At 55.3% G+C, this 19395-nt stretch overlaps 8 protein-coding genes across 8 annotated transcripts; 6 read left to right on the forward strand and 2 right to left on the reverse strand.

The window, feature by feature from the left end:
- Positions 1-33: 33 nt before the first annotated feature.
- On the forward strand, positions 34-793 carry CCOS01_03248 (vesicle transport V-SNARE protein; the record flags this gene model as incomplete). The annotated part of the gene is made up of 2 exons (XM_060451434.1): positions 34-632; positions 706-793. The coding sequence occupies 2 exons, from the start codon at positions 34-36 to the stop codon at positions 791-793; spliced, it is 687 nt and encodes a 228-aa protein (XP_060317699.1).
- A 550-nt stretch (positions 794-1343) lies between these two features.
- CCOS01_03249 (uncharacterized protein) lies at positions 1344-5194 on the reverse strand (the record flags this gene model as incomplete). Its single annotated transcript, XM_060451435.1, has 2 exons — positions 1344-5069; positions 5126-5194. 2 exons carry the CDS (start codon positions 5192-5194, stop codon positions 1344-1346), a joined length of 3795 nt encoding a protein of 1264 aa, XP_060317700.1.
- Positions 5195-6656: 1462 nt separating this feature from the next.
- CCOS01_03250 (uncharacterized protein) lies at positions 6657-6863 on the forward strand (the record flags this gene model as incomplete). Its single annotated transcript, XM_060451436.1, has 1 exon — positions 6657-6863. One exon carries the CDS (start codon positions 6657-6659, stop codon positions 6861-6863), a length of 207 nt encoding a protein of 68 aa, XP_060317701.1.
- Positions 6864-7433: 570 nt separating this feature from the next.
- On the forward strand, positions 7434-8807 carry CCOS01_03251 (arylsulfatase A; the record flags this gene model as incomplete). Its single annotated transcript, XM_060451437.1, has 1 exon — positions 7434-8807. The coding sequence occupies one exon, from the start codon at positions 7434-7436 to the stop codon at positions 8805-8807; it is 1374 nt and encodes a 457-aa protein (XP_060317702.1).
- Positions 8808-9014: 207 nt separating this feature from the next.
- CCOS01_03252 (uncharacterized protein) lies at positions 9015-10470 on the forward strand (the record flags this gene model as incomplete). Its single annotated transcript, XM_060451438.1, has 4 exons — positions 9015-9050; positions 9112-9193; positions 9400-9705; positions 9767-10470. The coding sequence occupies 4 exons, from the start codon at positions 9015-9017 to the stop codon at positions 10468-10470; spliced, it is 1128 nt and encodes a 375-aa protein (XP_060317703.1).
- Positions 10471-10929: 459 nt separating this feature from the next.
- On the forward strand, positions 10930-12231 carry CCOS01_03253 (FAD dependent oxidoreductase; the record flags this gene model as incomplete). Its single annotated transcript, XM_060451439.1, has 1 exon — positions 10930-12231. The coding sequence occupies one exon, from the start codon at positions 10930-10932 to the stop codon at positions 12229-12231; it is 1302 nt and encodes a 433-aa protein (XP_060317704.1).
- A 630-nt stretch (positions 12232-12861) lies between these two features.
- On the forward strand, positions 12862-14175 carry CCOS01_03254 (uncharacterized protein; the record flags this gene model as incomplete). The annotated part of the gene is made up of 1 exon (XM_060451440.1): positions 12862-14175. The coding sequence occupies one exon, from the start codon at positions 12862-12864 to the stop codon at positions 14173-14175; it is 1314 nt and encodes a 437-aa protein (XP_060317705.1).
- A 314-nt stretch (positions 14176-14489) lies between these two features.
- Positions 14490-18378, reverse strand: CCOS01_03255 (C2 domain-containing protein; the record flags this gene model as incomplete). The annotated part of the gene is made up of 4 exons (XM_060451441.1): positions 14490-16951; positions 17003-17420; positions 17472-17915; positions 18001-18378. The coding sequence occupies 4 exons, from the start codon at positions 18376-18378 to the stop codon at positions 14490-14492; spliced, it is 3702 nt and encodes a 1233-aa protein (XP_060317706.1).
- Between the last annotated feature and the right edge of the window lie 1017 nt (positions 18379-19395).

The following is a 19395-nucleotide window of genomic DNA, read 5'->3' on the forward strand; positions in this document are numbered from 1 at the left end:
GAACCTTTCCACCTCCCCAATCCCGCCGCCACCATGTCCAACCCACTCGAAACAGAGCCCGGCTCCGAGCGCTTCGGCGACTACGAAGCAGAGCTGAAGCTCGTCCAAGCCGACCTCGTCCAGAAACTCGACCAGATCCCCGAACTCTCAGGCGAGCCCCGCAAAGCCGCCCTCTCCTCCGCCGAGCGCGCCCTCGAGGAGGCCGACGAGCTCCTCGCCCAGATGCGCCTCGAGAAGGCAAACATCCCCACCACCCTCCGCTCCAAGATCAACGCCCGCTTCCGCAACCACGAGTCCGACATCGACGCTCACAAGCGCAAGCTGCGCTCCCTCGCCGACGACCGCGCGGCCTTGTTCGGCGCGCGCTACACCGACAACCCCTCGGGCAGCGGCCACGACGTTCAGCTCGAGCAGCGCCAGCAGCTGCTCTCCGGTACGGACCGCCTCGACCGCTCCACGCAGCGGCTCAAGGCCAGCCAGGCCCTCGCCAACGAGACGGAGGGCATCGGGGCTGGTATCCTGGGCGATTTGCACACCCAGCGCGAAACCATCCTGCACACCCAATCGCGCCTTCTCGAGAGCGAGGGATATGTGGACCGAAGCGTCAAGACGTTGCGGGGGATGGCACGTAGGTAAATATCGTCCCTTACTACCCTTGGTTGTTCAAAGCTACGAGGTGAGAGATCCAGACTGACATACTCAAAGGATGGCTACCAACCGGGTGATTACGATTTCCATCATCACCATCCTGGTTCTTCTCATTATCGCCGTCATTTACAGCAAGTTCAGATGAAGAAACGCAGCAACAGCAGCAGCAGTAACAACTATCCCCGTCAGGAGTGCGGGGCCCGGAGTTTTGGGTTGTATAAGGATTCTACCACGACTGTACTTTGATCACTCCCATCGGGAACCTCATTACGTTTTTTTCTTATGTGTGCTTTTTTTTTTGCGAGCAAAGTGAAAGAGAGAGAGAAAGGGCCTCGAATGCAATGTCATATAACGATTGGGGAAAGGCCCCTGGTCTGGGTTTGAAAGCAAGAGGCCGAGTCCAAACAGAGACAAGACGTAACAAAAAACAAGAAAACCATCATGACCAAAGGTGCTTTAGACAATTGACAGTTTAACGACACCATTATGCATGAGATTATGTATTACCAATCGCTCCTTTGTTAATGTCAATTTCTTTTTTCTCTATTTACCGTACCCGACAAGACGCCGACATGACAATGTTTGAGAGACCCTCTTTTTCCCTTTTCAACTCGGGGTCGCTTTTAACCTCATTGAATGGGTATAATCACACTTTTAAATCTTCAAAGAAAACCCCCTCCTTCGCAAAAATGATCTCATCTCCGTCCACGGCCGCCTCTCCCCTTGTTGACACCTCCGCCCGACGGGCCACCTGACCGTCTCCTATCCTCGCCGAGTCCCTTGCGGCCGGCAGCAATACCACCCTTGCCACCGCGACCGCCACGATCACCACCACCGCCGCGTCCACCACGTCCTCCGCGTCCACCGCGGTCCTGGCCACCTCGTCCGCCACGGAAGGGCGGTCTACCACCACCACGGCTCTTGTCAACCTGAGCCTTGACGGCGGCGGCGTCGCCCTCGTCCATGTCCTCCATCTCCTCATCGTCCTGACCGCGCTTGTTGCTGAACTTGAGCTTACCGCGGAGACCTCTCTTGCCGGCGTCCTTGCCCTTGAGCGCGGCGACGTAGGCGTTGACGCCCGAGCCGTCGTTCTCAACACCGTCGACTTCCATCGCCTCGTCGTCGTCCTTGCCGAGGATGAGCTTGCCGTCCAGGTCAGTCTTGGCCTTGGTCCGGCCCGGCTTGCGCATCTTGACGGGCTTGGTGGACGAGATGTTGGCCAGGGCATTGCGGTCGAGCAGATCGAGCGGCTCGTCCTCGTCTTCGACAATGTAGGTATTGCCGCCCTTTCTGTTTCCACGCTTGCCCTTGGCGCCAGCAGCCGCCGCACCGCTTTCGTCGTCGTCGGACCCGTCGTCGGAATCGTCCGAGTCGCTGCTGTAGAGGGCCTGGTCGAGCTCGTTGTCGAACTTGCGTCCCTGACGGCCGTCCTCTTCGTCGCTCTCCTCGCCGGCGGCCTTGGCCGCGTCCTTCTTCTTCTTGGCGCGGTCCTTGGTCTTGCGGATGTTGACAATGAGCTTCCTGTCGCTCTCTGGGCAGTTCTGGTTGACGAGGTCGAAGCCAAACTTGCGGATCATGCGCTCCAGAATGTGCCTGACCTTGCTCTTGAAGTGGCCCTTGTGCTCGTGGCTCCAGATGATGAGGTTGGGGACCATGGAGGACAGGCGGGGGATGACGAGCTCCGAGGGGAGACTGACGACGCAGATCTTGACGAAGCCCAGGACGCTCTTGACGATCTCGCGGTTATTGGAGGTCAGGAAGAGGTCCATGGTCTGCACGAGGTCGGCCAGGGTCTGAGTGCTGACGGATCTTCTGAACTCGTATAGCACGCGACTGAGGGCGGTGATGGACGCTGAGATCATGTGAGGGGTGCTGCCGACGAGACCGGCACTGACCATGGTGAGAAACTCCTCAACGTTGGCTTTACCGGCGGGCGCGTCTGCGGGCATATGAGGAATCTTGCTGTTATCGATAGGGGCGTCGTTGGCAGATTCCATGCGGTGACCAATCTGCACTAGGAGGTCGTACGCAGCCTCTCTGGCGCGCTCGTTGTTCTCCTTGCAGCAAATGACGACTTCGCTAAGGATGGAGGGAATGAAGTGGAGTGAGGTATCGGGGATGAAAGGCAGCAGGGCAGAGAGAGCGGCAAGGCGTTCTCTGCGAGCGGGGGCGGAAACCTTTTCGGCGCTCGACAGGAACATCTGCTGCAGCTCGTCATTGCGTGCAGCGAGGGCCTGCTTGCCGGTTTCTGACTCGGTAAGGCGGGGAACCAGCTTGTAAGCCTTCTTCTGCAACTGAGGCTCGTTATCCCTGAAGATGATGACATTGGCAATTTCGAACAGAGCCGTGTAGCTTTCGCGAGGCAGGTAGAGTGCAATGCAGATGATCAGATCCATCAAGGTGTTGCTAGTTGAGGGCATAGCATTCTGCTTGGGTTGTTGTTTGGGCTTCTCCTGGTCGGCAGTCTGCTGCAGTTCCGCTGCGAGCATCTTGCTGACCCGGTCAAAGGTATCGATGAGCTCCTGCTTGGGGGTGACGCTGAGGAAAGCATTGATGGTGAGGAGGATAGGTCCTCTTGACTGAGGAAGGGTCTGGGTGTAGACGTTGAAGAGAACGGCGAGCATGTTTCCGGCAAAGCTACCTAAGTGCTCGAGGTTCTTCCTCGCCGTAGCCCTGGAGATGCGGCTTTGAAGAACGAGATCTTCCTCGTCGTCATCCTCGATGGTCGCAATAGCCTGGTTGGATTCGATGAGAATCTTGAGCGCACGGCAGACCTCCAGACGCAACTCGACCTGCTTGTACAGGATGTTTGCCAGGAGCTCGGCGAATGACTGATCGAAAGCGTCGGTAACGTCGAGCGGGAGATCGCAGTAACCGGGCAAGGTGGCCCAAATTTGCTGTACAAGGGTCTCGAAGATCTTGACTTCCAAAGTCTTCTCGGCCTTGCCGTGATCAAGCACCTTTTGGAACATGAGCTCACTGAGTGGGACCATCTCTTGACGGAAGTGCGCGAGGTTGGTGTTGCTGAGGTAGTCACGCAGGATGGGAAACATCCAGGCGCGGCCCTGTTGACCCTTGGCGGGCTTCGCGATGTTCAGGGGCAAGATGGACAGAACAGCCTCGGGACCCATGGCGCGGATGGCCTTGCCAATGACTTCGTCGGCCTCCTTCTTGCCTTGGAAAGAGTCACTGCCACGGAGTTCTCCAACAGCCTTGGTGATGTTAAGCATCATGGGGTTTGCCCGCCACCTCAAGGAGTCGAACATGGCTCCAAAGACGTTGAAACTCTCCATCCAGGCTTGTTGGTACTTGAGGCTGAGCAGAGACTCGGCAATCTTGGCAATCTTGTCCAAAGTCTTCTCGTCATAAACTGATGGCTCCAGAATGACCGGCTGCGGAACACAGTTCGCCATAAATGAGACTAAGCACTCGGAAGCGGAAATCCGGATGTTGTGTGCGGGGGACTCGAGGTACTGTGCGACCATTGAGAAAATTTCGGGCAGGTTCTGGAAAACTTCATCGGGGTCGAGTTGTGCAGAGACATCGTAACCCCTCGAGAGGATTGCCAGCCATGGCGGAATAAGTTGCGTGTCGTTTGCGGCAGGGCGCAGCTCCGAAATGATTTCCATCAGTCGTGGGAGCTTGGACGAAGCGACGTCGTCGGCCATACCCTCGAAAATCATTTCGAAAATCTCAAAAGTCGCCATCGTCATGTACTCGTTGCCGGATCTTGAGATTCCGAGGAGGAGGTCGCACAGAGACTCGATCTTCTTGCTGGGCCAGCCACCGCTTGCAGAGGCAATAGTCTTGATGAGCTGGAGAGCGTGGATGAGAGCGGGATCGTGGGCAGACTCGGCTCCCTTCTGCTTCTTTGCCGCCGCGGCCTTTCCGGCAATATCCTCGAGGTTAGCGAGAGCGGTGTGAGCGCACATATCCGCAGCCGGGTGGTCGAGTGAGGGGCTAGGGGGCGGGTTCTTGAGGACGTTTCGGAGCGCTTCCTGAGCCCTCTTGCGGATTTTCGGGCGCTGCTCAAGAGCGAGGTTGAGCAGACCGGCGACGGCTCTGCGGGGGCCGATCTGGGTCACGCCCAGCTCCCAAGCACTCGCATCTTGTGCGAGAAGAAGAGACTCGAGGCATCCGATAGACGAGCGAAGGAGGAGGGCTTCGGCATCTTGTTGCAGGAGAACGGGTGCGAGCGAGGTGAGGATCTGGGTGAACTTGGCGCGAAGGATAGGTTGAGGCGCAAACGGGGTGACGATATCGAGGAGGTAAACCACGGAGGTCGTCGTGTCGGAGCTGATGTTGCCGCTCTCTACAGCTTGGGTGAGGAGGCCGAGAAGGGCAGCGAAGTAGCCAGTCGGTGTGGGCTGAGCGTTTTGCTCCTTCAGTGTTGTGTCGACCGCCTCAAGGACTACGGCAGTCTTAAACCATGTTAGTAAGGATAACAGCCGAACTGAAAACATTCGATAAAGCTTACCCTCTTTTGACTTTGAAGACCCGGGGAGCGGATCTTGTCCAGCTTCTCGGCAAGAGTTGGAGTCGACATTGTGCTTGTCGTATTCCAATTCCGTCGGGGACCAACTGTGGGAGAGACGATGCAAGTCAAAGCCGGTGTGGTCGAAGATCCCGTCCTCTCAGTGTCCCAAATTTTTCCTGGCGCAAAAAAATCCTTATCGAACCACCCCGCCCCCGATAAGACTCGCTTAACAAGTGTACGTACTGTGTCGGAAGACAGCTTTGGCCCAAAGTTTGTACGTCTCGCACGGTCCTCTAACGGTGGTGGATTCCAACGTTGAAATCCCCCACAATCGCCGTCAGTAGGTTGCGAGCTCAGGAAAGGCAATTGCAGTCTCCATGGATCATGAGTACTTCGTTTCTCATGTTTTCAATAACCGTATTTCAAATTGGATGTATCTAGGGTCTCTCCAATAGAGAGTCCTTGATATAAGCTACACAACTGACACATACTTACGCGCGTACAACAGGATGGGACTATTGCGAAAGTTCTCACCAGTTACCTGGGCGTCGTCCCTCGGTTGGTAGTGATTCCGTCGGCCTTTATAGCTGCTATAACCGTATTTGCTACCTTGGGTATTCGTATACTCTCGTACTCCGTACTTTCGGATTCTTTACTACGGGTCCACAAACCAGAACGCAATCATCTTGAAGACTCCTCCTTGTTTCACGTTCCAAGACTGTAGATGGGAGAGATTGATCGGGCATGGCTTCGTGTACAAAGTACGTAAGCGGCGAAGCCCGATTTACAAGACAAGAATTGCCGTCCTTCCCCGTACCGGGTTCCCAGCTCTCCTCCCACCGGCATTTCATATCTTCATCACGCCTATTCCGTATCCCGCCGGCCCTTTCAGTAATCCCGTTTGCAAACTTAATCAAGCGATTGTTCCCTCCCAATCTTGGACACTATCGTCGTATGTCGTGGCTCGTGAGGGAAGGTGTCTCATGGCCAGTTGCATACGATATAGGTGAGCTATCCGAGTTCCTACTTATTCACAACTGCTCGACCTGCCAAGCTTTCGGTTCTCAGTTTCAATGTCCTAGACGTTGATTCGGTTTGCATGAAAGCGTAACTAACCAAACTAAGCCTTTTGACAAGTTCTAGTTCATGAATCTCACTGTTCGGGATTCGAAAGCCGGACCCATCTTTTGTCAATGTAGGCCAAAGTTAATTAAATATTTCTCGAATGTCTATCCACATCTGGCGGTTGAATGAGTCGTAGCTCGTGGCTTAACTTCCCTCGTGGGCCAGCCCGGCAATTATCTACCTGCCAGTCGTGATCTTCCCCTTTACCGCAAGGGCCATGTGCCTTAAGTCCCCGGGACGTTCGTATCATCGTATTCCGAGGACACCGACGGTAGGATGGTGTCTTCAAAAAGCGTCGTTGCTGCACCCGCATGGTACTACACTTACGTGGTAGACCTCAGTTCAATAATTCAGACATAACTCATCTCTACTGTCCTCTCACTAAACCTCCTCAACTTACACCACAATGCAGTTCTCAACTCTCTTCGGAGCCGTAGCCCTTGTTGCCGGATTGGTCTCGGCCGCGCCTGCATCAGAGCAACCCGCCGTCAAGCGCGAGAATTGGCAGCAGTGCCCAAAGGCAGGCGATCGGTGCACAAACATCTTGGGAGGAGTTGGCGGTTGTGTTTGCGGTCTCAAGCTTGACCCTAGATACAACTGCGTTTGCGTTTAAGTAGCTTTCTATACTTGCTCAATGTTTTTGATTACATACTGACTTTGTGGAAGTATACCTCTTTCTGTACCAATATTCACGGGCTACGGAATGAGTAGCAGTAGCACGGGGCATGGAAGGATGGTACAGCGTCTAAGCGAATGGTTGTCTCATCGGTTGAGACTATAGAATTCAAGTAGGAAAGTGAAATGCAATGGTTTTGGACTAGTACAACGATTCGATCCCTTCCTTTCCATCGTATCAAACTGTAGTAAGTGTCTTTCAGTAAGTTTCACCATATGACGCGAGTTAAGTTTATCTTTGAACATGTTCATCGCGAAAAGAAACATCACGTTGAAATGTTGCTTTACAGTCGATACAATTAAGGGTTGTCGTTGGCGTCTCAAAAGGTTGTTGTCATATGAAGTTGTAGACGGGGGTTTGCAGACGGAGGTCACCTCCGTCTATGGCGTGATGGTACGCAACCCGCGAATCAAACGAACGTGGGGCTCAACATCGATACCTTCCTCATAACTCTTGTCTGCAGGCAAACCCTTTCCGCTCGAATCCTTCATCTTTTGCACATACATCATGTCTCGAGACTCAGATCGTCCAAACGTCATCCTGATCCTAGCCGACAACCTCGGCTGGGGTGAATTGGGTTGTTACGGCGGTGGCGCCCTCCGCGGCGCCGCAACGCCCCGGATCGACAAGCTCGCGACGCAAGGTCTCCTGCTGCACAACTTCAACGTGGAGAGCGACTGCGTGCCAACCCGCTCCGCGCTGATGACGGGCCGGCACCCGATCCGGACCGGCTGCCGACAATCCGTCCCCGCGGGGTTCCCGCAGGGTCTGACTCCGTGGGAGCGGACGCTGGCTGAGTGTCTCAAGGAGAACGACTATGCTACTGCGCACCACGGGAAGTGGCATCTGGGAGATGTCCCCGGTCGGTATCCTTCGGACAGAGGCTTTGACGAGTGGTTTGGGATCCCGCGGACGACGGATGAGACGCAGTTTACGTCTGCGATTGGGTATACTCCCGAAGTGGCGGAAATGCCGCACATCATGAAGGGAGTTGCTGGGCAAAAGTCAGAGAATGTCCGCGTCTACGACTTGGAGGCCAGGAGACTCATCGACGAGATGCTGGTGGAGAAATCTAAGGACTGGCTGTCTCGTCAAGTTGCGGCTGAACGGCCATTCTTCCTCTACCACCCTCTCGTCCACCTTCACTTCCCGACGCTGCCTCACAAGGACTTTGCGGGAACTACCAAACAAGGCGACTTTGCCGACTCCATGGCGGAGATGGATTACCGCGTAGGCCAAATCCTTGACCACATTGACTCCCTCGGAATCCGGGAAAACACAGTCGTCATCTTTGCCTCCGACAATGGTCCCGAGTTCAGGGAGCCGTACAGGGGCACGGCGGGGCCGTGGTCGGGGACATACCACACTGCCATGGAAGGCAGCCTGCGCGTGCCCTTCATCATACGGTGGCCGCGTCACGTCCCAGAAGGCGTCACGTCCAACGAGATCGTTCACGTAACGGACATTTTCACAACAATTTTGTCCGTCACCAAGTCTGGAGTTCCAGACGATCGCCCCATCGACGGCATCGATCAGACAATCTTCTTCAAGGACCCGGCCAGCGTCAGATCCGAGAGGCTGGGTTTCTTGTTTTACATCAAAGAAGAGCTGCGAGCGATCAAATGGAAGGACTGGAAGCTGCATCTCGTCTGGGAACCCAAAGTCAACCAGTCGTCGGGTCGGCTCGAGTCGCCTTACTTGTTTAACACCGTCAGGGACCCAAAGGAGGAATCGGACATTTTGTCGTTCAACACCTGGGTATTACAGCCAATGACCAAGTTGAGGACTGAGTTCCAGAGGAGCTTGGCAAATGATCCGGCGCCTCCTGACCCGTTGAAGGATTTTCTCTGCTCTAATATAGACGTAGACATTCTCTGGTAAAGTACAGAAAGAATGCAATAGTCTTAAAGTCAGTCTCATAGCAAATGCTGTCTTATTTGGACTTGTCTCGTTTTTGGTCGAGCACCTTTAATCAATTTAGACTTTGTGATATTTAGTTTCATAGCATTGGAGAACATCTTGCGTGTGCACGATCTTGGTGCACTCCGAATTACATGACTGAAGTCCTATATTGAGGCAGCCGTGGTCATGTTGATCACGACAGAGACTGATAATATCAGACTGGTTTGTCCCACACTCTGAAAGGTTCGGCCTATCGTAATGGAAACACAACATATGCAACTAGATAACTATGGTCCTTGGCCGTAAGCAGGCTGAGCGATATGCGCAGCCAAAATCAGGACCAACTTCTCCAAACAGAGGGCAGAGTAAGCCTTGTGTGATGGGAAACAATCTTGCCACGAGGACACTGAGCCACTAGCAAAGTCACATACATCAAAGATACCAATACTCTCCAGCACCCACAAACCAGGCAGAAAATTTTGGAACTCTCTGTGTTCCTTCACCCCAACCTGTGCGGTCAAGGCAAAAAGAAAAAAGCATACTCCTTCACGACCAAGCGAGCAAACATTAGGCAGATACCTCGCGATGTCCTCAAAAACGACGTACGAGCCTCTGCTCGTAACACTCACCTTCACACCGGGCGGCTTCCAGCAGACCAAGATCCTCTCTATGGCACCGCAGACAACCCCCTTCACACCACCCAACGACCTCTGCTCTCCCGTCGACATTCGCTGCCTTGTGGGCAAGATGGAAGATCTCACGGGGGACGTCGAGTGCCTGCGAGACCAAGTCGTGGCCGAGACCACAGCCAGCCTACCAACGCAATGCTTTCCCGAGAGTTACGCCGCAATCTGGCGACCATCCGGGAATACATTCAGTGAGAATCATGAAATTGTGAAAAAAAGCACTGAAACGACGCTGACAAGACGATGAATCAGGCGACGTCGCAAGCGTAGCCTACCCAGGCACAGCCTGCATCTCCGGCTGGACGACAGCGTGCGAGACAACCCTGACCCTCGAGAGCGCGCAGACGTACACCCAGACGTGGTGCTGCCCGAGCTCGTACACCTGCCTCGTGCCCACGCCGGGCGGGACGCCCTACCGGGACTGCGTCAGTCTCCTGAGCACGAACACGGAGATCTGGATCAACAATGTCGCGACGAGCGGCGGGCGGGAGTCGACGCTCTGGAGCTCGTGGAGGAAAACCTCCCTCACCGGTCTCCCCAGTGTTGCCGGGGGACCCCTCTCGGTCAAACACCCCGTCTTTCCGCTCTACGGTCGTGTTCCCTCCTCCCAGGCCTCTGGCGTTGCTGGAGGGGCAGGTCTTTCGGCTGGTGCTATTGCGGGGATCGCGGTTGGAGCGGTGGTGCTGGTTCTCTTGCTGCTCGGTGCCGGGTTACTTATATGCCTTCGGAAGAGGAAGCAAAAGAGGGCTGCGGTCGTCATTGCCGCGCAGAATGAGGGCAATACGGGCAATGAAGGATATGGGCAGAAAGGGTTTGGGTACGATGCGAAGCAAGAGTTGCCCGGCCACGGAACAGAGATGACGGAAGTCAACGCTGCCACGCCGCCTCCCGTTGAGCTTTCGGCTTATACGAGAGCTGCGGAAGTGGAGGGTAGCCGCCCTGCTGAACTGTCGTGATAGCATTCCCTAGGGAGTTTCTGCTTCTTTATACACATCTACATGTGAATCAGTTGTTACAATGCATCTACTTAACTTAAGTTGCTTTAGATGGTTTGCTTGTAGCGTGTAGTTTGCCCCACCTCGCTAGACCGCATTGTCTGAATCCCACATCCAAAGGCGTGTCGACAAGCTTGCGGGTCTCAGCTTCGTGGTGTAAGTGAGTGAGGAACTCTTCATGTGATTGGTCAAAGCCGTCGCCCTTGTCCAAACACGGAAGTCTTGAGTCTTGGTTCCCGAATCAATGGGAGACATGTAAAGACTTCGCCCATTGAATACTGCGAAAATGATATGACAACATGGGATGTACTCAATTCGAGACCAAAAGTATATAATCCCATCATTTTCCCAAGAGCTCTTCGCATAGTACCACACAACATCACTTACAAACACATCCAACCCAGTCCTAAATCCTCCAAAATGTCTGAACCTCGCGAAACCATCATCATAGTCGGAGCAGGCATCGTCGGCTCCGCCCTAGCCCACTTCCTCTCCTCCTCATCATCATCCTCATCAAACACTCCACGAACAATCACTCTCATCGACCGCTCCTTCGGTCCCCTCCTCGGCTCAACAGGTCACGCACCGGGCTTCGTCGGCCAATTCAACGAGTCCCCAGTCCTCACCAAACTAGCCATCGACTCCGTATCGGAATACACCAAAATCCCCGGCGGCTTCGACACCGTCGGCGGCCTAGAAATCGCCTTCCAGCCCGCAGGATGCGAGCGTCTCAAGGCCAGGTGCGCAGCCGCCTCACAGCGCGGCCTAGCCGCTGAGATGTTGAGCCTGGGAGAAGCACATACACTCGCGCCGGAACTCGTCAGAGAAGAAGACGGAAAAGATTCGTCGGGGGCAGGGGCTGCAGTCTTCTTCCCCACCGACGGGACCGCCGACGCATGCAGAATCACTTCATTCTACCAAGACTCTGCAAAGAAAGCAGGCGTCAACTTCCTACAAAGCTCCGTCGAGAAGCTCCTCTTCACACCAGACGGCCGCATCAATGGCGTCCAGGTCCTCGACCTCGGCTCCGCACAGCAACTCGAAGCCGATAAAGTCATCCTCACAACGGGCATCTGGGCCCGCGACCTCTGCCGCGACCTCCCCTTCCCCGTCCCCGTCATCCCCGTCGGACACCCCTACATGCACGCCCGCACCCGAACCCCCTTGCCTCCCCGAGAAAACTCAAACCCGAAATCGAAATCGACGTCGCTGCCCTTTGTGCGCTGGCCGGAACACCACGTCTACGCCAGAGATCACGGCACCCGCTACGGCATCGGGAGCTACGACCACCCGCCCGTAGGCTGCGCGCCGAACGCGGAAGACGGGACGGCGATCGGGGTCTGGATCCCTGATTTCCGGCAGACGCTCGAGGCTGCTAGGAAGATGCTGCCTCCCGCGACCGCGGCGGAGTTTGAGGAGGATGTGAGTGAGGATCAGACTAAGAGCAGGAGCTTCAACGGGATCTTCTCCATGACGCCTGATAACATGCCGCTCGCTGGCGCGGTGAGGTCGGTGCCTGGGTTGCACATGGCTGTTGCTGTGTGGGTTACTCACGCTGCTGGGACGGCCAAGTTTTTGACGAAACTTTTGAATGGGGAGGGGGTAGATCAGGAGACGTTGGAGGCCCTTGAGCCGGAGAGATTTGGTGGGCGGGATTTTGCGACGCTGGAGGAGGAGTCGCTTTGTGGGTATAACTCCATCTACAAGACTGTGGCCAAGTAGGCGTAAAGTAATCAGCATACTTTTTTTTTCTCCAAACCCAAGGAATCTCAAATAAGTATCTCTGTGCTTGAGGTATCTGGCTTGCAATTTGAGTCTTGCTTACGTCAAATCGCAAAAACCCAGCGTACAGAATCAACCCTCGGCAAGATGAGCCATCTGGCCGACGGTGAATCATGTCCGGTGCCGAACACCATCAACAGATTCTCATAGCCGCCAAGCCAAGCTTCTCGGCCACTCTTCAGAAGCTACCACGTAGAATCCTTTTTACCTAGCGGAAGAAGTTCCCGAAGGAAGACCTTCACTTGATGGTTCACGGTGCTCCGGTGCGCACCGAATCGTGCCCGGCCCGTTGACACCACGGATCAAACGGCCGAAGCCCCACAGTACGGGCCGGACCACTCGGCCATCAACGACACGCGCCGAGAAGATGTCGGCAACAGACCTTGGTAGCACACGGTGCTGACAAAACACACGATCTACCAAGTCTAAGATGAAGCTTTTGAAGTCGAATCGAATTCGCTATTCAGTATAAAAGTGCCAACTTCTCATTTCCATTCCAATAGGCCCCTTATCCCGCCATCCAACCTCGTCTTACATCCTCACCTCCAAACATCCAACCCAGCTCTCAAGATGACCTCCCACGCCACCAAATCACCAACCCCTCTCCCCCTCGAACTCATCGAAAACCCAGCAGCAAAGAACGCACCCTACTACACCCCATCCCAATCTCCCCCCTCCGGAACAGCCATCCTCCCCTCCACCACAACCACCACCACCCCCCTCCCAAAACTCTTCACCCCCCTCAAAATCCGCTCCCTCACCCTCCAGAACCGCCTCTTCCTCGCCCCCCTCTGCCAATACTCCGCCTCGCCCCCAGCCGGAAACCTAGCAACAGACTGGCACCTGACCCACCTGGGCGGCATCCTCCAACGCGGGCCCGGCCTAACCCTGATGGAATCCACCGCCGTCCTCCCGGAAGGCCGCATCACCCCGCAAGACCTAGGCCTCTGGTCCGACGCCCAGATCCCGCCCCTCCGCCGCATCACCGACTTCGCCCACTCCCAGTCCCAAAAGATCGGCATCCAGCTCTCCCACGCAGGCCGCAAGGCGAGCACCGTAGCCCCCTTCGTCCACGCCAACGCGACCTCCCCCCCCGAAGCACACGGCTGGCCAGACGAAGTCTACGCCCCTTCCCCCCTCCGCTTCAACGACGCATACCCCCTCCCCAAGGAAATGACCCTCCCGCAAATCGAATCCCTCAAAGAAGCCTTCGTCGCCGCCGCCCGCCGCGCAGTCCAAGCCGGCTTCGACGTCGTCGAAATCCACGCCGCGCACGGCTACCTCCTCCACCAATTCCTCAGCCCAATCTCCAACGCCCGCACCGACGCCTACGGCTCCTCCTCCTTCGAAACCCGCACCCGTCTGGTCCTCGAAATCACCTCCCTCGTCCGCGCCGCGATCCCGGACACGATGCCGCTCTTCGTCCGCATCAGCGCGACGGATTGGTTCGACGACAGGACGGACCTCGTCCCGCACAGCTGGACGCTCGCCGACTCGTGTAGGCTGGCGCCTCTGCTCGCGGAGCGGGGCGTCGACCTGCTGGACGTGAGCTCCGGCGGGATTCATCCGCTGCAGGCGACGAGCATCAAGGGCGGACCCGGGTACCAGGCCGGTTTCGCAAAGGAGATTAAAAAGGTTGTCGGGGAGAGGATGCTTGTGTCGGCTGTGGGTGGGATCAGTACGGGGACCATGGCGGAGGGGTTCCTTCAGGAGGGGTTGGATGTGATCATGTGCGGTCGGTGGTTCCAGAAGAATCCCGGTCTGGTGTATGCGTATGCCGATGAGCTTGGGGTCAATGTCAAGATGGCGAACCAGATCGGATGGGGGTTCGGTGGACGTGGAAAGGGGAAGACAGACGTGAGTGATAAAGAAGAAAGCCTCTAGACTCTGTTAGATAGACCACAATAGACGCGGGTAGATTAGCCTACTGATAACTCGACTTTTTCGAAACGTTCTTCCGGAGACATGACTTACACAGAATCACGGTCGAGAATTGTTCAAAACTATTATTTGCCTGCTTTGACTACTGATACACCTCCAAACGCCTTCCTCCCATTCATCGCAATTTATTTCATGTAGGTATACTTCATAAACATTACCAAGGCTGTCAAAAAAAACGGACTGTACCCTGTTTCCTGTAACCCCAGCCGTTGTCGCGTGGCCCCCTTGTTCCTCTTCTCTCGACAAAAAGAACGGACTTAGACTTCGGTCTCGACATCGGGCTTGCGACCGTTGAGAGCACCCATCTTGGTAATCTTCCGGATCGCAAACTTGGCCTCGTCCTTGGCGAACTGCACATTACGCATCGGACGCCACTGCATCAGACCCCGATGTTGACGGTGCAGGTCTCTGCTCCTGCTCTTGTAGTCCTTGTAGGCGGCAACAGGTCCGTTTCCGTTGCTTTGCTGAGATGCGTCTGAGGGAGCCGCACTCGCGTTGCTGTCTGTTGATTGACGTGTGCCGTTGCTGCTCGCTCTGGTGTCTTTAGTGCTGGCGTCTGTGAGCCCGAGATCCGGCTCACTGCTGTTCTCATCATCGTCGTAATCCGTATCAAAAGCATCACGTCCCTCCGAGTTCAGGTCTTCCTGATTCTCGTTATCGCCACCCATCATCTGCGTGGGATCTTTTCCAAAGGCAGTGCTCCAATCGGTTCCGTCCTTGGAGAGCCACTTCTCTTTCTCATTCGGGTCGGTCTGAGCTAGGACATCGCGGCCTTGGGTAAGAGACTCGTCATGCAGCTTCTGAACAGCAGGGGGCACTTCGGCTCGGACCTCCTCGCCTCGTACTCCCTCCGCAAAACAGGCCTCCCAGGTCTCGATTGTCTCACGCGAATCGTTGTCAGTGACAAACTTGACGTGATCACCATCGGTACCAGTGGAGAAACGACCCTTGAATCTAAGTCGACCAATTTCTTCAATCTTCATGTCAGGGATGTCTTTGAAGTTGTCCTGGGTGATGTAGTTCTGTGACAGGCGCAGACCCTTGTCGCAGTTGAAGATGGGAATATCAAAGTCGCGTTCCTCGCAATCCGGGAAGTCCTGGAGCCACAGTGACGCAAATGCGTCGGCATGACGCTTGCCGGGAGGGTAAAACTCGAAGAAGACTGGGGATCTGTAGCGGTAGCGAACAGGAAGACGGATCTTGTCATGCTTCTCATCGCCACTGATGTCCCAGGAAAAGCCGTCTTGCTCCTCCAGCTTGTTACAAGCGTCTCGCTTGATGCTAGAAGAGCTGCCACCAGTACGAAGGCGAATCTTGGTCTTCAGTTTACCGTAGCCAGCAGCAGTGATTTGCTGAGACGTGAACTCGAATGTACCCACATCCCAGCCAAGCTGAGCAGGAGGCAGACGCAGTTCAACAGACCTGAAGAGAAGGGAAATGCGGATTCTTCCGTATCCAACTCCGCCATCGAGAGGGTACCATCTTGTGGCTTCACTTCCAGATCGCAAAATATCGGAAAGCTTTAGAGGGACCACGCCAATGATGGGATCGTGTTGCCTGTTGCGGGAGTCGCGGACAGTGATTGTCACAATGCCAGACCTCCAATCGCGGATGAACTTTTCGGTACCGGCGTTGAAGATGGGTTGCGAGGAGACCGCCTTTGTACGTGTCTTGTAGATAAGTTCATCATTGACGAGAATTGTGCAGTAGGAACTTGGCAGCTTGCTGCCCTGTTCCTCCTTGACTTCGCCAGCGTCGAGGCGCGCGGGTTCGTACTCGCGTCCCTTGCGCTTGCCGTTGGAACCCTTCACATTGGCGAGCTCCAATCCAACAATCTGGTGAACGACGATGCTGAGAATGCCAGAGGGCCAGAGAGGGTCGGGAGGAGTGTGCTCGACAGCATCCTCCATGTCGTTTTCAATGGTGCCCTTTTCGTCCTGAAGCTCCTTCTTGTCCCTCAGTTCAGGAGGCAGGTTGACGTCCTTACCATCGGTACGAAGAGCCTTGCGGAACTGGGTCTTGCCGAAGAAGCCAACCTCCCAGTGCAGCTCGCCAGGCATAGAGGTCTCGGCTTTGACGCCGGCAAGCTTGGAAACCTGGGGGAACATCTTGCCGGGGTGCTGAATGAGTTTCTGAATGCTCAACTCGACCTTGCCAACGACATCGTCCGCAGATGAGCGATCGCTGTCCCAAAGTTCAACCGAAAGTTGTTCATCCGCCTTGATCAAGTCGGCTGTGACCAACAGACCACAGCTCTCTTCGAAGACGGGGTTGAGATCATCCTGGATGACACGGGTACAGAACTGGGGCTTGGAGAACTTGCTCCAGGCGACGGTGATGTAGGGGTCGGAGCCTCCACCCTCACTGCCCCGGCGGTCTTGCTTGCTGAGGCCCGTTGCCTTGTGGATGCGGATGAACAGTAGTCCGAGCGCAAGCGTCTCCTTCTTGATGTCGTCGCCTTGCAGCATCTTGCTCAAGTCAAGAGTCATGCTCTTGGGAGCGACGTACATTGAAGCGGCGGTGCCGATGGCCCAGTTGACAAAGTTGGAGATGAGAGGCAGGTTCAGAATGTTGACTCCCTTTTCAATCATTGGCGTGCAACCAGCCTGAACCTTGGGAATACCCATCAGAGTGAAAGTGAGGGTCTTGAGGAAAGGCGGTTCAGGGGTAAGCTGCAATCTGATACGGGCGGTGGCGACAAGTCCCTGAAGTTCGACCCCTACGAGTCGTTAGATGAAGCCAGAGACATGGATTATTTTGGTGCACTTACAAATTGGGAGGGGGACACCAAAGAGACCTCGAATACCGAGGTAAAAGACAAGCTGCATTCCCATGTTGCGAGCCTTTGACGAAACGTCAGAGCCAGACGGCTTCGCGTGGTAAGCAACTGAGGCCTCCAGGTTGTAGAAGTCACCAGCCTGCTCCATGGCAGCCAGTTCGTTGGGGTCAGTGTTCTTCTGGTTCTGCTTGTGGGCCTCGTCCTTGATGTCCTTGACGTGGCTATCGGGAAGGGCGCGCAAGCTGAGAATACGGAGCGGGTTGCTGCCCTGCGAAATGTCGGCAACGCGCACGTTTTCGATGACGCCGGGCACTGAGGCAACCATGACGTCCTCGAGAGTATCGGCAACGCCAGCAAACATCTCGGGGTTAATAAGATTCCACATGATGCCGACGGCGGTGTTCATCCACTGAGCTTTGTTAGCTTATGTCATCGCTGTGCAGAAATGAGTACCACGCACCTCGACGGATTCGGGGACCAGGTTGACGGTTGCTGTTTCGCCACGCGCCTGCTCACTAGACCATTCGGTGTTTCTCCCCTGCGTAATGAGGTCCTTTATCCACAGAAAGACGCCAGAGGCGACGCAAGCTCCGAGAGGAAGCAGGCCATAGAGCGAGCCGCCAAAGAACTTGCCGACAATGACGATGGCGAAGAAGATAGCAGCGCACAAAATGTTGCCGCGTCTCTCGAGGTGCTCGAACATGGGCTCGTAGCTGACGCTGGGGGTGTGGAAAAAGTTCACGTTGGTCTTCTCGCTGTGAATGGGCACGTCGGTGGTGCTACCGGGCTCGACGGGGTCGGGCGGTGCCGTGACATCTTGGGCCCATCGGTACTCCTCGCCGGACTGGTTAGGGGAGGTGGAGACTGTAGCGTCCTTTCCGAGGTTCTTGTTGGGGACGGATATCTGCCAATTGTCGTGTTAGCACGGGTTCCAGAGCGGGCGGGACTTGATGCCCGGCGAGAAACGAAGGATTCTGGGATGATCTCACGTGAGGGTTTTCAACAACGTCCTTGAAGTTTTCCTTTGGGTTCTCAATCTCGACATCCTTGCCAGTGACGGGATCCCGCACGGTCTTGGTCTTCTTGCGAGCACCTTTTGGTTTCTCGGGGACATGATCCTTTGTGTCTTGGAGATTTTGTTGTTGTTGCTGTTGCTGTTGCTGCTGTGTGGCGTTGCCGTTCTGTTGCTGCTGGCGGGCAGCCTCCTTGGCGATCCTCGCGTGCTCCTTATCCTCGGCTTCAATGGCAGCGTCGCGCTCGCGCTTCTCCTTGTCGAGCTGGGCAACGAATTCGTGAATGTTGGGGATGCGGTTTCGGCCGCTGTAGTGTTGGCCGCCGGTCGGCACCGTGTGTTCGTCGTAGTTCATCTTGCTACCATGGACAACGCCTGATTCTCTAGGGTGTTATTGTCTGGGATGTGGATGAAGATTAGAGACCAGTCGTAGCTGAGACTACGCTGTCAAAGATCCAAATCAGTTGCCTAGTGTTCGGGTAAACACGAAAGAGCAAAAAGGCAAAGAGAATTGAGCAGAGGAAGACCACACAGGCAAGATCGAAATGTGCGGAGGTTAAAGGTCTCGGGGGATAGGGATATAATCATAGGGATGCAGATCATCCAGCAGACCAGCAGGGCAAAGGGGGGGGAAAGGGAACCTAACCAACCGGCAATCCCATGAAATGGACGAGGTGGGAAACGAGCCCCTCCAATTGCCTCATAGCTCCCCTTCAGCTCTAGCCAGCTAGCTCGCTTCACCATGATTACCTACTTAGTACATGGTGTACATTACCTCAGGTTGGGTTAGCACCTCTGTCCCTTCAGCTGCAGCTTGTGGGTGCAGCAACAGAGCAGGCTGTGATGGTCAATGACGTAGCGTGTCTTGCGAACTTGCGACTTTGATGGCGGGAAAAAAGCCCACTAACAGCCAGGCGCGGCCCCACCCCCGAAGCAAGCCCCCGGCTCCTTACAGGCCCCCCTATGACGGAAGAAGTTTCCGGTACTTTGGCCTGGTCCAAGCGTAGCCGTCACTCCCATCTTCTTGCCCCGGCCTGCCCTGCGCTTTTCCCTTACCTTCCGTGCCTATTGCGCGCTGTCGCTTCACTGACACCTAGTATCACTGGTGTACATCCCGATGAATTGACATGTTCATGATAATTCGCAGCCACAAACATTCCTCCGGGTCAAGTTGCCAGGACTAGAGACGCGGTAGGACTCTCCCTCTGCCACCGTGGCTGGAACGCTCCACGCTCAATGGCTCCAAGGTCTAGTATGACTGCAGCCCCCTTTTTGGATTACTTACTTATTGAATGGGACTCGCTGGACTGGGCTGGTGCATGGCTTTAGGCGAAAAGCGCCCTACACTACTATTCATCAGAGTTGCTCAATT

Source organism: Colletotrichum costaricense (genome assembly GCF_030867565.1).
Source record: "Colletotrichum costaricense strain IMI 309622 chromosome Unknown Scaffold_3.1, whole genome shotgun sequence".
Classification (NCBI taxonomy): Eukaryota; Fungi; Ascomycota; class Sordariomycetes; order Glomerellales; family Glomerellaceae; genus Colletotrichum; species Colletotrichum costaricense.